General features: G+C 37.6%; 3 protein-coding genes across 9 annotated transcripts; 2 read left to right on the top strand and 1 right to left on the bottom strand.

Moving 5' to 3' along the window:
* The first annotated feature begins 1,432 nt into the window (after positions 1 to 1,432).
* LOC132195928 (uncharacterized) lies at positions 1,433 to 16,474 on the top strand. 3 transcript variants are annotated; one of them, XM_059618230.1, is made up of 15 exons: positions 1,621 to 2,125; positions 2,183 to 3,683; positions 4,237 to 4,455; positions 4,668 to 5,027; positions 5,235 to 5,595; positions 8,931 to 9,048; positions 9,114 to 9,201; positions 9,259 to 9,464; positions 9,521 to 9,699; positions 9,781 to 9,919; positions 10,623 to 10,848; positions 10,893 to 11,173; positions 11,228 to 11,457; positions 11,524 to 11,599; positions 11,658 to 16,474. In XM_059618230.1, the coding sequence occupies exons 6-15, from the start codon at positions 9,024 to 9,026 to the stop codon at positions 15,401 to 15,403; spliced, it is 5,196 nt and encodes a 1,731-aa protein (XP_059474213.1). In that variant the 5' UTR covers positions 1,621 to 2,125; positions 2,183 to 3,683; positions 4,237 to 4,455; positions 4,668 to 5,027; positions 5,235 to 5,595; positions 8,931 to 9,023; the 3' UTR covers positions 15,404 to 16,474. The 3 variants fall into 3 exon arrangements, with proteins under 3 accessions (XP_059474214.1, XP_059474213.1, XP_059474215.1); XM_059618232.1 differs by having other exon boundaries at positions 1,623 to 3,683; positions 10,908 to 11,173; positions 11,658 to 16,473; XM_059618231.1 differs by lacking the exons at positions 1,621 to 2,125; positions 2,183 to 3,683; positions 4,237 to 4,455; positions 4,668 to 5,027; positions 5,235 to 5,595 and adding an exon at positions 1,433 to 1,497.
* On the top strand, positions 1,479 to 19,084 carry LOC132195931 (NAD-dependent protein deacylase Sirt4-like). Of its 5 annotated transcripts, none has more exons than XM_059618239.1 (4): positions 17,265 to 17,517; positions 17,587 to 17,791; positions 18,005 to 18,668; positions 18,723 to 19,084. In XM_059618239.1, exons 3-4 carry the CDS (start codon positions 18,006 to 18,008, stop codon positions 19,047 to 19,049), a joined length of 990 nt encoding a protein of 329 aa, XP_059474222.1. In that variant the 5' UTR covers positions 17,265 to 17,517; positions 17,587 to 17,791; position 18,005; the 3' UTR covers positions 19,050 to 19,084. The 5 variants fall into 5 exon arrangements, with proteins under 5 accessions (XP_059474220.1, XP_059474225.1, XP_059474222.1 ...); XM_059618240.1 differs by having other exon boundaries at positions 17,577 to 17,791; XM_059618237.1 differs by lacking the exons at positions 17,265 to 17,517; positions 17,587 to 17,791 and adding an exon at positions 1,479 to 1,586.
* On the bottom strand, positions 19,067 to 21,385 carry LOC132195932 (serine/threonine-protein phosphatase 4 catalytic subunit B). Its single transcript, XM_059618243.1, has 6 exons — positions 21,246 to 21,385; positions 20,903 to 21,055; positions 20,690 to 20,842; positions 20,465 to 20,638; positions 20,026 to 20,342; positions 19,067 to 19,485 (listed from the first exon to the last, which is right to left on the bottom strand). Exons 2-6 carry the CDS (start codon positions 21,050 to 21,052, stop codon positions 19,356 to 19,358), a joined length of 924 nt encoding a protein of 307 aa, XP_059474226.1. The 5' UTR covers positions 21,053 to 21,055; positions 21,246 to 21,385; the 3' UTR covers positions 19,067 to 19,355.
* Between the last annotated feature and the right edge of the window lie 505 nt (positions 21,386 to 21,890).

Raw genomic sequence — 21,890 nt, 5'->3', positions numbered from 1 at the left:
TAAAAAGTACTCCTAAAGCGGGAATCGATCCAACAACCTCCCAAACCAACGTCGAGCCTCCTCAGCCCTTGGGTCATTTAAACATTTAATAGGGTTGAATTTTTATAAGACAATTTTATTTAGAATTAATCATTTTACTTTTTAAGCATAATTTATTTTACTTTCCTCAGGGGGCTCAAAATAAACAATATTTCTTTTCACAAAAGATAAAAATTTAAGAGATTTGTTTCTGAGGTAGCCCGATCGATTGAAAATTTTATTTTAACTCTAGTCTCTAAAACTCAATTTTCATAACTAAAAATATTCAGCCGTTTTTATATAGGAAAATAATATGTAACGGCGCCTCCAACTGCAGATGAAGAAGACGAGTGGCGCGTTTTGGAAAAGCTACAATTTGAAAAACGGCTGAATATTTTCATATTAAATTTAGTTCCACAGTCAAAATTAAATTTCCAATTTAATAGCTATCTTGAACCAAAAAATTTTTATGAGAAATAAATCATTATAACTCTCATTGTGTATTTCCAATTTTATATAAATAGAGAAAATGTTTTTAAAGTACGAGGCCTGCAGAAAAAATATAGCCAATTTAATTCTCTATAATTTTTTCCATTGGAGCAGCTGGCAATTAATAATGGTCAGCTTTTTGTAAAGAGTTGATTCTTTCAAATATTGGCAAGAAAAATGAGTGTTCAAAAGATAGAAAATAAAATATCCAAGCCATGGCGTTTCTATAGTGAGTCGTCGGAGCTGTTTTGTTTGCACGTTTTGGTAGGAGAGCGCACACCGCCTGCTGCCATTCCTTTCTATCAAGTTGCGATTCGGGCGACCTTTTCTTGACCTCCACCAAGTACCGTTTTGGCGGAATGGATTTCACCGCTCTGGTATAATGCGATTCTCATTTTATAGTTGCCTCGGCCAAAATTATTAACAATAAGTAGCGTTGAGAATTCTTAGTTTGGACACACAAAAAACCTTAGTTATTTTACGAGTGCCAAGTTTATTATTACATATTTTCTTCTTGAAATAATAAAAAAATTTAAAGATTCAATAAATATTATTTTTTCGGGAAAGTACTAAAAAGTGAAAAGAAATTAGAAAAATCTTAATTTTCATCAAATAAATCAAATCAACATCTTAAAGGATTTAGATTCCACAGTGCTAATAAATGGCCCTGCCAAATTGATCAAGATTTTATAGAAAATAGAAAATCACAATGGAAACTGGTAAGGAGAAAAGGGGGCTCTCTTCTTGTATTGCCCATTTTCAGCTCTTGCGACTACAGAGTTTAATCATAAGAGCCTAATAAAAAATATGTTTGACTTTATCCAAGAGGTTCTTCTTTTGGATTTTAGAGCGTGGAGCATGCGCGAATTGTGTAGCCGCGATAGGGGGAATACGAAGGTAGGCATGTAATTTTTTGGCTCTCCATGCTGCAAGCCGCGAGAACGAGGAGTTTGGAACCAAAACGCCTTGCGTGAGAAGCATTTATTGTAGGTACGTGGTGTTCTTGCTATGTTGAAATTCAATTGCGGCCGAAGAAAGCGCAAGGTTTTGAAATTTAGCGTCATTTTCAAGACAGTGAAGTAAGTGGTTTTTAATTTAATTGAATATATTAAATTCAAATATAATATTTATATATATTATCTTGGTCATTTCCTATAGCTGCGCAGAAATTTCTATAAAAAAAAAATTAGAGGCATATTATTATTATTATGATTATTCTTCTCGGTCATAAATGTCATAATACTAAAAATTTTCAACTGGGAAAAAAGAGAAGAACAAGTAGCAGATGTCTGCTAAAACGCGCGACATCAAAAGAGACTCAGCCACCGCGGTAAACCCAAGTATATGGAAGAGGATAATTTTATCGCAAAGCAAAAGGCGGTTTATTTTTAACTAGTGTATAAATAATATTAACCATGGGCTATTATATAATATTAAAATTTGTACCAAACGAAAGCAAAGGAATTGTTTCTTTTTTTGGCGGCGCAACAAAAAAGTCTAACAATCTTAGTCGGCCATCTTCATCTGAATTTTGTTGCGTATTCCATCTTCATGAGTCTCCCGTGACACGCAGCCTAAATAACGGGAATTTTTTTCACATCTGTGAACTTGCCACTAAGTTAATTTGGTTTGGTTGCTTTTTATTGTGCTTGTGCTGATGTAAAAATTTCTTTAGATGGCGATTGTCGTGACTCTCGACAGGACTTTTCCCCGAAGTTCTCACTTGCGCAGAGCTGGAGACTTTCCCGGACTCGAACGTGCTTCTTAATTAATTAATTGACTTAACTTGGCGGCCTCATGGAAATTGGCTTTAATTCTAATTGGCCTTTAATGCTTTTACTCTTTTATCTTTGTGCTCTAACTAAAAAGGGTTAATTGATATTTCAAGTAAACAAGTTAATTAACAATAACAAATAAAGTGATGGTTTATTCTTAAAACTAAACAATAATTGGCCAAACTAATGCGGAATTACTATTAGATTTAATATTCAAATGCTGAGTTTTAAGGTTCGGACTGAATTAGTGAACGGATTAAGCTGATTTAAAAGGATATTCAGTTCGGAATTTATCTAGCGTGGGCGCCAAGCAATACCTTTTAAAGCGGGAAGGGAAACCATTACAACCACACTCAGTCGAGTCCAGGAAGCGTCTGCTTGGGCACTCAGGTGGCGCCCTGAGCGCGGCGGTCGTAGTTCTTGGTGGTGGCGTGGCGCGCGGGGCGGGAACTTAAGGGTTGTGCTCAGCTTTGGTTAATATACTAAATGGCCTTAACGCGCGCGGTTACATAATTATAAGATTTGTACAATTAAAGTTCTTCTTCTGCAATACAATAATTAAAGGTCCCTGTGGTTACACCACAGACTGCCTCCCGACAAATTTGAGTCACGCCCTCGTGACTCGTAACTTCTTTGTCCTCCCGGGTCCTCGGCAGGGTCAGTCTGGGGCGCAAGGTTGACAGCATTCGAACAAGCTGCGCAAGTGCTCTCGAGGGCCGAGGGCGTCCGAGACAATGGGGTTGTTCGTCATCGGGTCCCTCAGACAGGCTTGCGCTCCGCTGCAGGTTCTCAGGGTGGTGAGAATTGGTTCTCAGCGCGCGCGTCATCCAGGTTGCCCTCAAATCAGCAACTCGGCATCTGTGACCTTTGCTCTCTGTTCGGACAGATTCATAGACAAATATGTTTCGCAAACAGTGAACTTACATTTTAATTACAATTTTCGAAAATTTTAAATTTTGTTCCTTAATTAACATATTATTAATTTATAATTGCCACTTTTGGTATTTTAAAACCAATTTTTTTTTTTAAATTAATTTCTTAAATTACAAATTTAATTTATCCGTAAAATTAACATGATTTTTAACATTTTAATCTTAAGAAAATTTGGCACGAAATTGCTCACACTGGATTAAATAGCTAAAAAGCAGCATGAATGAAGGTGGTAAGCAACCCGCGCTACATTTGTGCGAGCGTTTTCTTTCTTCCTCATCTTCTTGCCTGCTCGCTCCTGCGGGAGGCGTGACGTCACGCACAGGGCAGCGAACAGCGGTGCGGTGGAGGGAGGAGGAAAGGTACCAAAACAAAACATAAACAAATTGGCGATGAGAGAACTGCACTCGTCGATGCGGCGATGATTTTCGACACGATTTTGCTTGCCGACAGTGCCGACGAATGTAGGAGGTGAGCTTGAACTATTCGCACATATAATTATTCTAACATTTTGACAACAATTTTAAAACACAGCTTAGATTTAAGTGTCGCGATTTGTAAGCACTCTTATCTCACAACGTAAACATAATTTCAAAACACAATTCTTATTTTAAATTTTCTCTACTTTTCTAATTTATGCTGGCCTAACTTAATTCCTTGCATTTAAAGTTAAACATAATCATTGAAATCATAATACTGTCCTCCTTAAATTAAAATTACAAAACACAATTTTACACAATCAATTCTCAAATTTTTTCTGGACAAAATTCAACTGTGTTACATTTAACAATCTTGTTTTCCTTTTTAACTTGTAACTTTTTGACATTTTATATCTTAAATCTTAATTATAATTGGGGAAATTCTAACTTTTGCTGTGGCTCATCATTTGCTTTTAAAACATTTTATCATTTCACAAAATATTTAATTAATTTTCATTTACTTTTAAAATTCACTTTCTTAATTTTAATTACATTCTTGCCTTAAAATTAAAAATTCACACATACTAATTTTCACATTCTTTCAGGATATCTCTTGCTCGTCAAGAAGCTTTTACGGCCTCCCGACAAGACTCTTGCGTCGGTCTTCTCTTCTGGTGGGATGAGATGACTCTACTTGGACCTTGGGGTTGCTCGAGGTTGGCATCCAAGCACACTGGAGCCTTTCTTTGGTTTCCGATGGAGGGAGCCCATCGAGTTGCTCGGCAGTGGCGGACATTCACGACAAGCTTGACGAAGGCTAAGAGGTGAGTGAGGCTGCACCATTGTTGCCTCTCAAAGCCCTCTGGATTGGACATCTCTTGGCCGGGTGCCCTCGGGCTGAGCAGAATGTGCACTTTTGCTCGGGGCACCGGCCAAAGCGATGTCCTTTCCTGGAACACAGCTGGCAAGGCACGTTTGGGCAGTTCCTCGCCATGTGTCCCTTCTGTTTACACTTGTGACATTTCTTTTCTTGCAGGCTTTCCTTGGTTGCTGGAGGGTGGCCGTTGGTGATCGGCAGTGTAGCTCCCACCGTGGAGCCACACACGGAGGTGATGGTCGCACTCGGAGGCTGAACGGGGCAGACTGACGGTGCTGCTGGATTGCTCTGCCACATATTGGACGTCACCACACTGCTGGTGGTTTGCATGAGAGTGCTCTGGTGGTTGGGGGCACCAAAGACAGCATCCTTCAGCTGGCGAATGTATCCCAAGAGCTGCTGCTGCTGCTGCAATTTTTCATCCTCAGCTGCTTGAGCTTGCTCCTCACGCTCACGCCGGAGCTTGGTTCGCCGCAAGAAGTGCTCTTGATTTTCTGCAATTTCCCTCATGCTGGAAAGGTGATTTGAATTTGAATAAACAATTGCTTGCTGAAACTCGGTGCGGAGCCCCTCAAAGAATCGGTGCTTCAGTTCCTCCTCCAGGAAGAACCGTCGTGTTTCCTCCTTGTACTTGGTTCGTTCGAGCAGGGCACTGAGGAGCACCTCCCCTGCATTGACAAGTCGGCGGTAGAACTGGACGACTGACTCATTGCTGCCTTGTTCCAGGCCATCAAACGCATCTTTGGCCTCGGAGTAGCTGGGTGGCTGCTCAAACTCGGACGCCAACGCCTTCTTCAGGTCTTGGAGTGAGAGGGCGTCCAAGTTGAGCTTGCTGGCGAACCGGAACACGTCGCCTTCAGTGTTGCTGACAGCAAGGCGGACAAGCTCTGCATCTCGGGTGTTTGGAAAGGCGATTTTCACCCGCTCAACACTGTGGATGAAGTTCTTCAAGGACAGGCTGCCATCTGCTTTGTAGATGCCAATCAACTGGTAGACATGAGCTCGAATGGCGATGGACTGTGGGTCTTCTGGTTGGATATCTCTGTTGACCAACTCGGACGAGGTGAGAGGTTCCATGGTCAAATTGGTGAGTACAATATTACAAAATTTCTTAAATTTATTCGCTTATTTATAAAAATTGAGCCACAACAATAAAATTTAGCAATGGACCATTTTATTTGTTTCTTTGTAAAAAAAATTCTCTCAATTAGAGGATTATCACCCAATCTCTAATTTAACTTTTCGCGTTTTTAACCCAACTTTGCTGATTACTTTTAACTTTCAATTTCCGAGTTCCTTTTTGGCATGAAGTGCACCTTTGCAAAACGCCCTTAAGGCTGATATTTACAAAAAGCACTCTACCCAATTAAATAATAGGATCCATTACAACTTAAAAGAGATACCTTAAATTAACAGCTCTGCGTTTTTCTTGGTCGCGCTCTACAGCAGTGTGCCTGTGTTTTCCCGTGAACAAAATCGGCAAGGTGCTTCTTAAGGCGCTCTCCTTCCGTCAGCCTCTTTTAACTTTCGGTGCACCTCGATCCAGCGGTCGCTTCTTGTCGATGGCACCAGGCTTGTCACGGTCGGTCTCGGATCCTCAGAACTTCGGCGAAAACAGGGTACGGGAGAGTACCGTGCTCTCTGGGCTGGCCAGGGTGCGCGGGACGTTCCAAAGGGTGCGTTAATTTGGAAAAAAAACACACCCCACACCTGACACCAAATCTGTCGTGACTCTCGACAGGACTTTTCCCCGAAGTTCTCACTTGCGCAGAGCTGGAGACTTTCCCGGACTCGAACGTGCTTCTTAATTAATTAATTGACTTAACTTGGCGGCCTCATGGAAATTGGCTTTAATTCTAATTGGCCTTTAATGCTTTTACTCTTTTATCTTTGTGCTCTAACTAAAAAGGGTTAATTGATATTTCAAGTAAACAAGTTAATTAACAATAACAAATAAAGTGATGGTTTATTCTTAAAACTAAACAATAATTGGCCAAACTAATGCGGAATTACTATTAGATTTAATATTCAAATGCTGAGTTTTAAGGTTCGGACTGAATTAGTGAACGGATTAAGCTGATTTAAAAGGATATTCAGTTCGGAATTTATCTAGCGTGGGCGCCAAGCAATACCTTTTAAAGCGGGAAGGGAAACCATTACAACCACACTCAGTCGAGTCCAGGAAGCGTCTGCTTGGGCACTCAGGTGGCGCCCTGAGCGCGGCGGTCGTAGTTCTTGGTGGTGGCGTGGCGCGCGGGGCGGGAACTTAAGGGTTGTGCTCAGCTTTGGTTAATATACTAAATGGCCTTAACGCGCGCGGTTACATAATTATAAGATTTGTACAATTAAAGTTCTTCTTCTGCAATACAATAATTAAAGGTCCCTGTGGTTACACCACAGCGATGGCACCACCCAACGTTATATACAATTAATAGCTCTTTAGTAAAAACTGTGCAAACACTCTCTATTTTAAAAACTCACAAAAATCAGTCTTTAATCTTCTTCTTTATCAAAAAATGCTTCTCTGCGGCACCTCTGTCCAGTTATAATTTCAAATAAAAATTCACCAACAAGAAAGTTCTTGGCGCGCAACACTTTTAGTTTTGATTTTCTTCGTTTCGAATATTGCAAAATAAATATTAAAAAGCCTTCATATCAAAACTGCATGCAATTGAAGTGTGGTATTTTTAAGATTAACCCACAAACCCAAAACCATCTTACATTGGGAAATTAAGGGTAATATTTTTTATCAAAAATATAATATATTAATTTTAGAAAAATATATTTATGGCCACAATGGAATCTGCATTGAGAAATAGCGCAAAATAATTATGGTAGAGAGAAAATGCCAAAGAGGGCTTGCTTGCCATTTTCAAGCCTCTTAAAGAATTCACTTCTTTTGGCTGTATCAGTTTAACAGCCAAACAATGGCCTGATGGTCTACTCTAGCAGAGGTTCTCAACTCCCTGGGTCCAACCCTGAGTACCTCCGTGGAGCATGCGCGCTTTATGTTAAAACTCTACTAAAATGAAGCTAGACTTTTTATCGTTTTTTCGAGCCTGTATACGAGTAGCCGCCGGTTACTGTAGCATTGAGTGTAGACTTGCAGAGGCGTTGGAAATTTTAAAGATGAGTAAGTTTTTTTTCATTTCATTTAATTTTGATTCAAATAAAATTGTTATTAAAATATTAAGGCTTGGTTTATCTTGCGGGATAAGGGATAATTAAAAAAAAGAGCTTTAGAAAAAAAATCAATAATAGTATGCAATTAGAAAAAGCTTAAGAAGTGCTGTTTGGAAGCACGCTGCACCTTTTTTTTAATTTAATGCAATCCATGATTGGAAAACTTGGGGCTTTTTCTGGGCTTTTCCATCTATATTGTACAGCATTTCATCATATTTTATGTTTTCATAAAAGCCAAAGAAATTTAGATTTCAAAATATCAGCAAAATATGATCCAACAAAAGTCTAGCACCGTAAGGGGAGAGGTTAGCGTGTTTGAAGCATAATATAAAAAATTGATTTTAATAAAAATTGGCATGGGTTGGCTTTCAGGAACAGCTTATTGTATTCATCAGTCTGTAATTTAAGTAGGTCAACAGATCTGCCGACAGTTACTGATTTTTGTGTATATATGTATATATGCAACCAGCTTTCAAATCTCCACCATCGCGCTTCCATGCTGAAGATTCGCAACGTTTTTAAAATCACTTTCAAATACTTAATTGCAAGTGCGCATTATAAATATAAAAATTCCAATTTCACTGAAAAATTTGGCAGTTATCGGGGACGTTAATATATAGAAGTGAGGAAACATTGGCTTTTTGTCCTTGCTGAAGAATGTGTTTTTATTATTATAATAAAAAAAAAAAAACTCTACCAGTTTTGATTAAGGTTTAAGACCCTTTTTTATTTTTGAATAAAATTTTTTTACGAAAAGTATGCCCGTTATCCTTTTTACTTATAACAATTCTAATTCTGCAAAACTCCCAGAATTAATTATGGATTTTTTTGGTTTATTTGAGACTCCCATATCAAAATAATTCATTTCAACTTTGTTCTTTGTGGCCACTGAGAACAGGTGTCAAAATAAAAAATAAAAATTATGATAAAACCTGCTTGAAATATATTGATGAAATTTAAACAAAATTGGTCAAATTAGTCATAATCCATTCAAAAGATTTCCATTTTTCCCCTGAACCATTTGTACATTGAGCCGAGTTTTTGGCTTAAATATCTCTCAATAAATTCTACAAAAACGTTTTGCTGCTAATGCTAATTTATATAATATTACAATTTCTTTTAAGAAAAAAAATTGAAAAAAAAAAACGAGAAATAGCATTAAAAACATTCACATATATCTTTTATTTTTATTTTGGGTATTTAATGATAAAATAATTGAAATTATGCATAACATTGCAGCTGCCTGAGGAAGGACTTCTGGATATGCAGAAAAGAATTGATTCCGAGCTCATTGGAAGCGCGTAAATTGTGAAAGCAAAAAGGTGCAACACCATGAGTAAGAGAGCTGCGGAGGAAGGTTGTTTGATGGTTTTATTAATTGTTTTTTCTTTTTATTAAATTTTTTTTATTCTGTTTCAACAGATTTGGTAATTTGTTCTTCCAAAAAATTAAAAATCTCTGCGAATCTTGGGTTTTTTAACACACCTGATGGAAATCAAAACGCCGACAAGTAATTCAATTAATTAAATGATGCCTGCTTTTGCCTTTTAATAACAAATTTGAAAAGTGTTTTTGTGTTGGTCGCACATTACGAATTCGAGGGCGGTGGTGAACGCTGGTATCGAGCAGGTGACAAAAAAGATGTTGAAATGCTGAAGGAAACATTTGAGAAGGATCGGAAATGCCAATTTCACGATGTGTCATGTGGAAAGGATGAACTCCTTGATTTGCTCGGCGACGAGAGTAAATTAAAGGAAGTCTATGAGTCTGATGGTAACGCATATTGCTTCCTAAGAATATGAATGATTAAATTAAATATGTGTCAACAGACTCAGAGCCGTCGGTTTTTATTTTCATCATCTTGTCTCACGGGGATAAGGATGGACTGATTTACACAGACTTTAAAACCGGCACTTGCCCCGATGATTACGAATCTTTCAATACCAAAGATTTATTTCAAAAATTTGAAAAAACGTTTCATAATTCTTTGAGATTTGCATTCCTTGGGGTATGTATTTAAAAAAAACCAAAAAGTAAATTATAACATCAAAGCGCACCAAAGCATGCCTGATATAACCACAATTTTTAGCCTTGCAGAGGAAAGCTCGTGGAAAAAGTTATTGAGTCTTCAAGTGAACAACAAGCAGTCGAGGTTGAAAAAAGTTCAAGTAAAGTTTCATTTGATCCAAATCTGCACAACATGGTCATTTTTTACTCCACTGTTGAAGGTATTTAAGCATTATTATTAAATTTATGTTAAAATTAAATATTTTGCTGAATACTAATTTAGATGTGTTGTTGGTGAGGGTTGTCAAAGGTGTGTGACCTACAGGTCCTTGCTAAACGCTGAACTGGCTTACGACTAGACACACACAAAAATTAAGGGTCATATACAGCGTATTTTTTTTTAAAGTTTTACTGAAGGCGGAAAAACAGTTTTTATTTTTAATTTTTCTTGTTTTTGAGAAAATCATGCTAATTTTTGGCTCAAAATTACTGAAATTCTGAAAAAAAAATTATGAGCTTAATTATAATGTTCTTGAGATAAAAAATATTTTAATATTTTTCAAATTTAAATATCACCGCCGGGAGATAAAAAAAAGTTTTACTAAAACTGAAATCAAAATAATGCTGCGGTGGAGATATTTTTTAGTGTCTTCTTGGTGGGACGTTGAAAGTTAATGAACTTAGGTAAGGTATTCATTTCCAGTATTTCCACTATATTGACAAACTTTAAATGTCAAAGGTCAATATTTAAATTTTCTGCACTTTAAAAATATTAAACCTGAAGAAACTTTTAACATTTTCTTCAAGCTGCGTTGGAGTAATGATGATAAATAAAAAATTGCCTTTAAATGAATGAACGGCCGTAAATTTAGATTGCAATGCAAAATAGATTTTTTGTTTATAATTCTGAATATTTCGTCCCAGCCACGATTTCAAAACGAGATCCAGCGAATGGCACATGGCTTGTACAGAGTTTGACTCGGGAGCTGAACGAGATGAAAGAGGACGAAAGCATTGCGCATTTCCTGACAGCGGTGCACAACAGAATTCATTTAAAGTCGACCAACAACTACAAAAACGAGGGACAAACGCCAGAATTCAAAATTTACCCTAGTGACAGGAAATTTACTTTTTCTGGCACTTCTAATCAGTACGTTTATATTTGTGTCTTCTAGTATTTAGAAGTTTTTAAAGTCCTAACTCCATAAGGTGGTTGAGCTTGGACCATTCAGAAAGTGGATGTGACGGAATAGGAAATACAGTAAATGTAAATAATAAGCAGCCGACGGTGTACTTTGATTGGCTGGATCCCGAATCAAAAGAACCTTGGAGAGGAAAGCTTGCAGTAATTTTCTACCAAGAAAATGGCAAGGAGATATGTAAACTCCAGTCGAATCTCAATAACAACCTGGGTTTTGTAACCAAAATGGTTAAGCTCGGGCCGAGCACTGTCACAACACACTTCGAGGAACTAAGTAATAAAACTTTATTTTTTAATTTAGGTAATTTTGAAATATTAATTTGACTAGAAACAATGAAGTTGTGGAAAGAGTACGGCTGTTTCGCCGCATTCTTTTTCGCCAAACTCGAGCCGCGCAAGGATGGCCACATTTGCATTCACCTGAGTGAAACCAAGCTAAAGCCGATTGGAGATTTAATTCACTCATTGCTTGGACCAGACTCAAAGGACTGGATCGGGAAACCAAAACTCTTCTTTCTAATAAATCAAATATCTGCAGCATTATGCGACAGCCAGCCGGTATTATATACTAAGCATTTGCATAATTAGAGAACATAATTATTTTTTAAAATTGACTTTTTTCAGCAAAACGCTCAGCAAATTGATTTCCCTAAAGCAACCATTCACAGTGACTGGCTCGTTTTCATTCTTCAAAATAAAGGTGATAATTTTCAAATAAGCAAGACGTATGACGTATTTACATCTACTAAAATTTACAGATTTCATCCAAAATTTTATCGAGATATTTAAAAGCAAAGAAATAAATGGAGAGCGGAGCTTGCAAGACTGTCTCGCTGACTTGTTGATTCACGTGAAAAGAAAAGCAACAGAAATTCCTGCAGCGATGATGGTGTCCACTTTGCCGCATCTTTTGCTTTTCCGACATTATTTCGTCAAACCTAATTTCCGGGTGAAACTTGATGATGTAAAGGATGAGCAAGATATCGAATTCAAGAAATTAATTGAACACGCAAAGGATGTTAAGAAGAACCCGATTTGGCTTCTGTCGTCGCTTCCTGGCTCTGGGAAGTCAACGGTGATGCGCGAAATCACTTTTGAATTACGCAGATCTTTACATGGATTCAAGATTTTCACAATAAACCTCCCGGATGTCAGTCATATTTTTACGGACGCTAAAATCAACAGAGATACAAGGGCAAAGTCAATATATTCGGTGATAGCCACAAAAACAGGAATACCCCAAGAAGAAATTAAAAATTTGATCGAGTCAAAGAATATCATGATTATGTTTGACGGTTTTGACGAGATTCATCCAGATTGTAGAGATGATGTTCTGAAATTTTTAAAGGACATTGTACAAGAATCGGTGCCAATTTGGATTTCAACACGGCCGCACGAAGAAGAGACAATTATCAATAGACTAGAGAAGGAAAATAAGTTCTCCCGGGTGCAAATTTTGCCTTTGTATGAATGGCAGCAGGTCGAGCTATTTAAAGTGAATTCCCATCTAGAAGCAGTGGAATGTGAGAATCAGTTGAAGGCCCTGAGAAAGAATGGATTGAGAGATATCCTTAGCAATCCGTTGCATTTAAACATGATCTCAGAAATCCATGATTCCATCAAAAAAGTAATCGGATTGAATGAAATTTATGAAGAAATAGTGAAGAAGAAAATAAGTTCTGCTTTTAAAGAATTCAAAGAAAATGAAAGTTACAAAATCAAAATATTTACTTGCAAATTGGAACTGCAAAAGCTTTCTGTGAAATACCTTCAACACGAAGAAGTGGAAAAAGTTAATCCTGATATTTTAAAAACCGGTATCGTTTCATTTTCCAATGGAAAAGTCCACTTTGTCCACCAAACGTTTGCAGAATATCTAGCCACAGACTATTTTTTTTATTGTGGGGAAAACCAAATGCCTTGTGGCATCTTTAAACATGATTTCGGACAAGTCAGAAAATTCCTTGATCTGAAATTTTGTGCAACGGACAATCCTGAGCTATTAGCGAATATCAAAACCTCATTGAAAGAAACTCTCACCAAGTCGCAGCTCGTTGACGTCATCATTGAAGAAAACCTACCGGGAATGTTTTCTCTCGTTGAAGACGAGGTCACGTTTGAAAACAGTGGCCGAAAAGGAAAATTTCATTTTTTCGATGACGATGAAATTTTAACAAAGGCTTGGAAAAATAGCGAAGAAATCGCCCTGAAATTCTTGGATTCAGACGCATACAAGAACTTGCAAAACTCAAGCGCATCCGCAATTGCAGAAATGTTTGCAAGTGCAATTGAAAATAATTTTGCACGGCTTTTCGAAAAATTGCTAGAAATTTTTTCCAACACCAAATTTCCCTTTGATGACCCCGATCTTTCAACCAGTGGATTGTCGATGAATGAATTTTTGTTCTCAAAAGAAACAAACAAAGATCTATTTGGTGCATTGTGTCTTGCAGCTAAAAGAAATCATTGCACCATCCTCACACTGCTTGCCGAATGGATATTTATTAACCTCCATGAAGAGGCTCAAAGCACAATATTTTTAATCGCCGTTTATAACAACAGTCTCGAGTGCGTCGAGCTTTTCATTCAAAAAGGATTCCGAACTTCTAGTTTATGTTTTGAAGCTCTTTCTGACCTTTTGTTTCATGAGTATCATCATCATAACAACATGCATGTAAGCACCGCTAAAGCACTTCTAAAAACTAGTTCTGAGCCAGCCGCCGAATTGGCTTCGAGAATTTTCAGATATGCCGTGGAAAATCTTCAGTTATCACTAGCCAAATATTTGCACGAAGAACACGTAACGATTATAGAATCTATATTCTTTGAAAATGGCATGAATATTCTTCATGCAACGGCAGACGCCTATTGTTATCATGACTGTTACCGATTGGACATGTGCCGATGGCTGGTGGAAGATTTGGAATATGAGCTTGGTGCGAAGGACGAAAGGGGGTGGAACGTTTTACATTACGCAGCCAAAAGAAGTGATTTGCAACTTATCAAATTCTTACACAAAAAAGACAATTCCATCATTAAATCTGTGACCGACAAAGGGAAGAATGCTGCGCACTTGGCAGTTGCTTATGGTAGAAGAAACTCGCATCAAATCATCAAATATCTGCATAGTGTTGATAGTGAGATTATCAAACAAAAAACGAGCAAGGGCAAAACAATTCTTCATTACTATGCTGCTTCAAGTTGGGAAATCGATTTTAAATTCATTGAATGGCTCTTAGAAAATGGGGTTGACTTGGACGCCGTGGATAATAATGGGTATAATGTGGCCCACTGTGCAGCCACTTGGTCTAATTTAAAAACACTTAAGTTCTTGCATGTTAAAAACAGTGAATTGATAAAACAGAAAACGAATTTTGGTATGACGGCACTCCATTATGTTTTCGTCAATAAAAAGTTCTGTACCGGGGAAGACCCGAAAACAGAACTTTGGCTCATCGAAAAGGGCTTAGATGTGGCGTCAGCAAACATAGACGGATGGAACGCTCTTCATTTTGCAGCGAGTAGAGGATTAAGAAAAAATTTCTCCTTCATTCTAACGAAACAGCCCAACCTCATTACGTCACTGACGAAAAATTGTGAAAACATCATGCACTTGTGGATTGAAGGTGGCTTACGCTTTCAGATGAGCTATCAAATGCATTTTATTTTGGATGGTAAGAGTACAGATGATGAAATTATTGTACAGGAATTCTACAAACTTCATAAAGAGCTGATTACGCAAAAAACAAAGGCTAACAAAACGGTTCTCCACTATGCTGCACAACATTATAGTTTTGAAACGTTTAAATGGCTGGTTGACCTGAGGTTGGATGAGGCAGCCGTCGACGATGGAGGATGGAACCCTCTTCACTTTGCTGCTTTTAGGGGACAAATGGAAATGGTCGAATATATTCACGAAAAATGGCCACAACTAACGAACAAAGTGACGAATGATGGCGAAAATGCGATGCACTTAATGACAAGAAATGGTTGCTATATTGATGATGCAGCTAAAAGTTTGAAACGCCTCCATGAGCTAAATGGAGAGCTGGTGAAACAGAAAACAAAGAAGAACCAAACGGTTCTCCACTGTGCTCAAGGGTATCAAACAAAAGAAGTGTGGCAATGGTTGGTGGAGGAATTGGGATTGGAAGTGGATGCCGAGGACGACGACGGCTGGAGCGCCATCCACTTTGCTGCCGCTCTTAAAAAACAAGTTGATTGGCGTCAGAAGTTTGGGTTTAAAAGTGAACAATATAAAGAGGTCTTCGACTTTTTGCACAGTAGGAATCGTGAACTGATTAAGAAAAAGACAAAGAGAAACGAAACTGCGCTGCACATCGCGGCTAAGAACAGACGTGTTGAAAGTTTCTCGTGGCTCATCGAAAACGGCGTTGATACTTTGGTTCAAGATATTGAGGGCAAAACTGCGCTTGAACTGACGACTTACAAAGACGACACTCGAAGAATGGAACAGATTTTGAAGAGATGTCATTTGAATTAGCACATTTTCACTTTTAAACGTAAAATTTCTTTATTTGCATAATTTGATTTTGCGAAAGGTGACTGCGAAATTTGTACTTAATTTTTAATTCATAATAAATGGAGTAAATAATTAATAAACATAAAAAATTCAAAATGGAGCAATTTTTTTTTATCAATCTCAATGACTAACCGAGTTTTCGACGTAGACAAATAAAAATAAAAAGGAAAAGAATAAGAAAAAGCTAAATTATTAAAACCTGCATAGGTGGCATATATGCTTTGGCCTCCAAGTGAGAACCAATATGATTATCACCTGAACCATCTGATTGTAATTGGGAGCTATAATTTTGAAAAATTAACCTTTATTGGTATCTTTGAAAAGTTTTATAGAGAATCGTTATTTTAATTTTTTTTTTTTTTTTAATTTAACTGCATTGAATTTATAAGAATATTTAGATTAGAAGGTTAAGAAATGTTGCCTCAAGAATTATAACAAAAATATTTACAATTCGAAAAAATAACAAGAAAAACTCTACTCATTGGTCTCACAATCAGTCCTAAAAGGTTATATTTGAAAGAAAATAATTTTATTTCGGAGAGAAAAACGCGTCTCCAATTAATTAAGCTTCTATAAAAATTTTAATTACATATATTGAACTGCAGTCAATAATAGGGACCAAAACCGTAGGCCACATTTCAAGGTCAATATTTTGGATCCTGAGAATATTTAAATTATCTGCCAAAGTACTTGAAGGTACAGGTTTCTAATTATTTTAATAAATAGAAGTTACCTATTTAGCCTGCCGCAGGAACACTAGCAAAAAATGCAAAAAGTGAGTCTTGTCGCAGTTATAAGGAGAGACCGTTCCAATTAAATGGAAAATTTGCGAACTTAGAATTTCCAGAGGCTGGGTCCGAAATGTTAAATCCTGATCTGAATCCCGGAATGAAATCCCGGTTTTCAAATCCTGATCTTTTTGTGGAATTAAGGTTTACAGATTTTTACCGTGGATCACTCAAAGATATTCGAGATCAACTTTTTCGAGTACCATCACCAGAAATTTGCATTCCACCGCATTAGGCCGACTTTGTTTTGGTTGCGTTTTGCCACCCAACTCGCCTCACTTGCCGACGCGGTTGATGTGACGCACGACAGGTGGCTCTGTCAGCAGCCGGCTGAAATCACCGAAATCACCCACCACAGGGTAGCGAGTTTCATCGTAAAATTTTGAAAATTTTATTTTCTTTTTTTTTTAAATTACAATTGGAAAATTCTTTCTCTTGCTAGAACTAGAAACCATCAATTTTTGGATCCAGTTCAAACATTCTGGCCATCTGGCCAATACTGCCTAATGCCTCTTTTTCTTCCTCACCAAAAAAAATTTTCGTTTTTGTACTACTCCAGACCGTTAGAAAGATAAGAAAAAAAAAAAAAAATTAAAAACAAAAAATTTTGATATTTTTTATTTTTGTGTATCACGCAGTTTTTTTTGTGGAAATATATTTTCACAATACATGAAAATAAAAAAAAAATATCATAAATATTTTTTTTATTTAAATTTTTTTTTCTTATTTTTCTAACGGTCTGGAGTAGTTCAAAAATGAAAATATTTTTTGGTGCGGGAAGAAAAAGAAAATTTGGCATTAGGCAATATTGGCCAAAGCCGCCAAAGGGCCAGAATGTTTGAACTGGATCCAAAAATTGATGGTTTCTTGTTCTAGCAAGAGAAAGAATTTTTCAATTATGATTTTTTAAAAAAAGAAAATAAAATTTTCAAAATTTTACGATGAAACTCGCTACCCTGTGGTGGGTGATTTCGGTGATTTCAGCCGGCTGCTGACAGAGCCACCTGTCGTGCGTCACATCAACCGCGTCGGCAAGTGAGGCGAGTTGGGTGGCAAAACGCAACCAAAACAAAGTCGGCCTAATGCGGTGGAATGCAAATTTCTGGTGATGGTACTCGAAAAAGTTGATCTCGAATATCTTTGAGTGATCCACGGTAAAAATCTGTAAACCTTAATTCCACAAAAAGATCAGGATTTGAAAACCGGGATTTCATTCCGGGATTCAGATCAGGATTTGACATTTCGGACCCGGCCAGAGAGAGGTCTGCGTCTGGAACCTGGAACTATGTATGTAATTCTCCCTTCTTACGGCTCTTCGATCTCGATGCTCAAAATTAACCCTAAAGACCTTTTTAGCATGATAACACAGAGTGGGCGAGTGGGCTTTTGCCCTGCGTAGTGCGTTGTTTTCGTACACTAGTACACACACACACACACGTCACACACACTGGATAAACCACGCCCCCTTATTTGTGTGTTTTGATTTTGCAAGACGGGAGACGCCCACGTCATACAAAAGTCAACTCATTCGTTGCATTGCATAGGAACGGAATATTATTATGTAATTATGTTTTTTTTACTCACTTTTGTTCAAATTTTTTGGTTAATACCTAATTCTTGCCGAAATTGTCTTTGTGGTTGTGTTGCTTATTATAATTTTTTTTAGACAAAATTTTTAACAAATCAACCATAATATGTATGTGTACATATGCGTATATTTGTGTCAACTTTTTCTGAAAAAAGAGAAATAAATTTATAATTTAATTTTTTTCAGAATGACGTGCCTTTATAGAAGAATGATCCTGTCCAGATCCAGAGTTGCGTCCGCTTCAGCGCCAATTACAGAAGTCCTCTCTGTCAACCACCCCAGAGGATTTGCAACGTCAATAAATTACGTTCCCCAGCACAAGCCTGTCCGAAGTGAAGATGTGGAACCGCTCATCGAATTTGTCCAGAGCAGCAAAAATCTCTTTGTGATTACGGGGGCAGGAGTGTCCACGGAGTCTGGCCTTCCAGACTACAGGTCGGAAGGCACCGGCCTAGTTGCCCGAAGGCCCAATTTCAAGCCGACAAATTACCAGGACTTTATGAAAAAGGAATCGACCCGTCGCATCTACTGGGCGAGAAGTTTCACAGCCTGGAATTATCAGACGCAGCGAAAACCGAACATCACCCACTACACTCTTGCAAACTGGGAGGACCGAGGAAAAATCGGCTGCTTGGTGACGCAAAACGTGGACAGGCTGCACCAGAAAGCTGGCAGCAAGAAAATCATCGAACTTCACGGCACCCTCTTTGAAGTTCGGTGCATGGGCTGTGAAAATATTATCGACAGATGTCACTTTCAAGAAATTCTGACAAAGGCAAATAAAAGCCTCATTAACCTGGATTTCGAGGCCGCTGCCCTGAGGCCGGATGGTGACATCGAACTTAGCAAAGTGAGAATTTCAAAATAATTATTGGTTCAAATTTTGACATAATTATGTTTGCAGGAAGTATCTCAAAATTTCCAAGTACCAGCATGTGAAAAATGCGGGTCTGGGATTTTGAAACCCGACGTTGTTTTCTATGGGGAAAATTTACCTCTTGGAAAGAAAGATGAAGTGAGGCAAGAACTGGAAAAATGTGATTCATTGTTGGTGCTCGGTTCAACCTTGCACACACGGTCTGGGAGAGACCACGTCGAATACGCTTTTAAAAAAGGTATTCCGATTGGTTTGATCAACATCGGGCCTTCTTTTGGAGACAATGTAGCAACGTTCAAAATAAACAGCAAGTGCGGGGAAGTAATGAGCATCGTGGCTCAAGAGCTTTTGTAACAATAAAAAAGCTACTGTTATTTGTTGAGTTACGATTTTCTGGCTTTTATTTTCAAAAAATTGAATGAAGTATCGATCCATGCGTTTTTAGCCTTCGTCAGTCAGGATACAAATGATTTGTTTGCAAATTTCAGTAGATTGAATTCACATTTGAACCGAATTTCACCATCGGCTAAATGAGAAATAATTTCATGTCAGAATAGTATGTCTAGTGATATTGATGCTATATTATTATACACAAAAAATAACTGTTGAGAACATCAGCGAATGAAATTATGACAATGTTTTTGGCGAATCGGAAACGCTTCACAAAAAGTAATCGGCTTGCGGTTTCTTTGACGGGATGCCTCTACTCTCTTGCGGCGCGGCTTCGAAAATGGTGAAGTTCTTCTGCAGGTTTTCATTGAGTTCCAGAATTGCAGCAACATTTCCACATCTAGAATAATTATAAATAAATCATTAGTTTTAAATTATTTATTTACAAATTCTTTCCCAAAACATATTTAATTTGAAAGTAATGAATTAAGGCCTGCTTATTGACATCTTCAACTCCTGTTTGCGGCAAATCGGCCCGAAATTTTTGGACCCAGATTTTTTTTATAGATTCCTACCTTTCAGTAGAGTTGATTGCACAAAGAAAAATGGGGGGTAGCGCCGATTATTCTTGAAATATGATTTTTTGCATTTTTACATTACGTCTTATGGAAATTTTTGTTTTTGGTGATTAAAAAAAACTGCCCGAAATTTTTTGCTCAAAATTTCACAAAATGATAAGCGAATGACCTTAAAAAGATTAGCAGAAAAAAATTTGAGGGTTCATGGGGCAAAAAATTAACATTGGGCATATGTGCAATAAAAAAAACCTCTTTGGTACTCTTAGCATTGCAATAAGGAGTCCTTAAGAAATTTCTTTATTCATAACTTTTATCTTAAACTCAAATTGAATGGTTTCAAATTATATGATTTAATTACGCACCTGTAGCAGTAATTTGGTGCAGACCAAACGGTGAGCACGGTCTCGTTGAAATGCCATTTGTAGCCTTCCATCACCAGTTGATGGGCTCGACAAATCATCTGGATGTCGTTGGTGGCATTGAACTGGGCGACAACATCAGAGCCAAAGAGGTATCCTGCACCACGAGGACTGATGCCCCAACCCTGGGTGTCTTCAGGGTCTGACCACAGCAAGTCGCACATGGGTCCGTCGTGAGGAACTTCTTGTTTTCGGTCAATCGTTCGGATCTGATCGAGTGACTGGATTGAAGGAGACAGTCCTCCATGAACACAGAAGATCTAAACACAAAATTATGTGAATAATTAAGAATAATAATAAAAAAAAAAAATTAAAATAAGCAGAGGCTCACATTGCCTATTAAAATTAAAGTAAAATTATAAGATGGAACAATTGAACTCACTTTTCCATCAATGATTGCTGAGAGACTCAGGTAGTCAAATATTTCTGTGCAGTAGCGCCAAACTGTGATGCTTCCGTATTTTCGTAAGCACTCGTCGTAGAAGCCATAGACTTGTGTGATTTGTCTCGACTCGTGGTTTCCACGAATCAAAGTAATTCGGTCAGGGTACCTTACCTGAAACAACAATAAGTAACTTTAAATGATTTTTGTATAATTAATTCTCACTTTAAGAGCTAGGAGGAGAAGAAACGTCTCAACACTGTAGAATCCTCGGTCCACAAAATCTCCCATGAACAAATAGTTGGTCAGGGGCACGTCACCGCCGACCTTGAAGAGTTCCTTCAGGTCGTAGAACTGGCCGTGAATGTCACCGCAAACCTGCAAATTGGCATCAGGTATTGAAAATTTGAATTCAGAATTAAATTAAAGTGATATTACAGTGACCGGGGCGTCGACGCGCTGAACGTTGCTTTCCTCGACCAGAATCTCGCGGGCCTTCGAACAGAGAGCCTTGACTTCGTTTTCCGTAATGATTTCGCATTTCTTGAGTTGCTCGATCTGCCGGTCCAGGTCACTCGTGTCTCCCATTCTCTTAAAACAATAAAATAGGTTATGGCTTGCATTAAACGGAAAACATGCAGGAAAATGTGCATAAAACGATTCCAGTCAGAGCGAGGGAAAGTGCATCAATCAACAGAAATAGGATCAGGATGCAGTCGTTTCGCATAAATTACACTTTTTCACGGGCAAATATTGTGCAAGGAAATTCTTGCATACTCACCTAAGGTACTTCAAGCTGCAGAATTTGGCGGAAAAGACGGGGAAACGTGATTATGCGGGGCGGAAATTGAGAAAATTAGATTCCTGCAGCGTACATAAACAAGGCTGTTGTGACTGACGGACGATCATGGATGCACCAGGCTGGCCAACGTGAATATTGAATTTGATTGAATTATTTCGTATGATTATGTCAGCAACGTAATTCAAAGTAAGATTAATTTAATCTTAATATTTAGATAATTATAAAGAGGTTTTGTAATAAAAAAAACTTAGTTTTTATCATGATAGCGATGATAATAAGAGCAGAAAAACTGAACGAAATTTGTTATGTTGGCAGCACCAGTTTGCCGGCTCTTTGCCGTTGATTGACTTCGCCGGCAAAATACGAAAAGTAATTCTGTATTCAAATTTTAGTTATTAATAATCTGGTAATTTATAAATTTTAATTCTTACAAACAAAATGATAATATTAATAATGAAAGGGTCAATAATTTAAAACAAAGAATATAAACATGCAAAAAAGCGTAATCAAATTAATAAGAAAATAAAAAAGGGAGTACGTAAAATAATTTTATTTACATACAACTTTGTACGTACATTGTACATTGTAATTGGCATTGGTTATTTTAGGCGGAAAACGGCGCCT

The sequence above is a fragment of the Neocloeon triangulifer genome, unplaced genomic scaffold (genome assembly GCF_031216515.1).
Source record: "Neocloeon triangulifer isolate White Clay Creek 2 clone unplaced genomic scaffold, ASM3121651v1 ptg000011l, whole genome shotgun sequence".
Taxonomy (NCBI): domain Eukaryota; kingdom Metazoa; phylum Arthropoda; class Insecta; order Ephemeroptera; family Baetidae; genus Neocloeon; species Neocloeon triangulifer.
The sequence above is the reverse complement of the archived record's forward strand: the minus strand, read 5'-3'. Positions and strand labels throughout refer to the sequence as shown.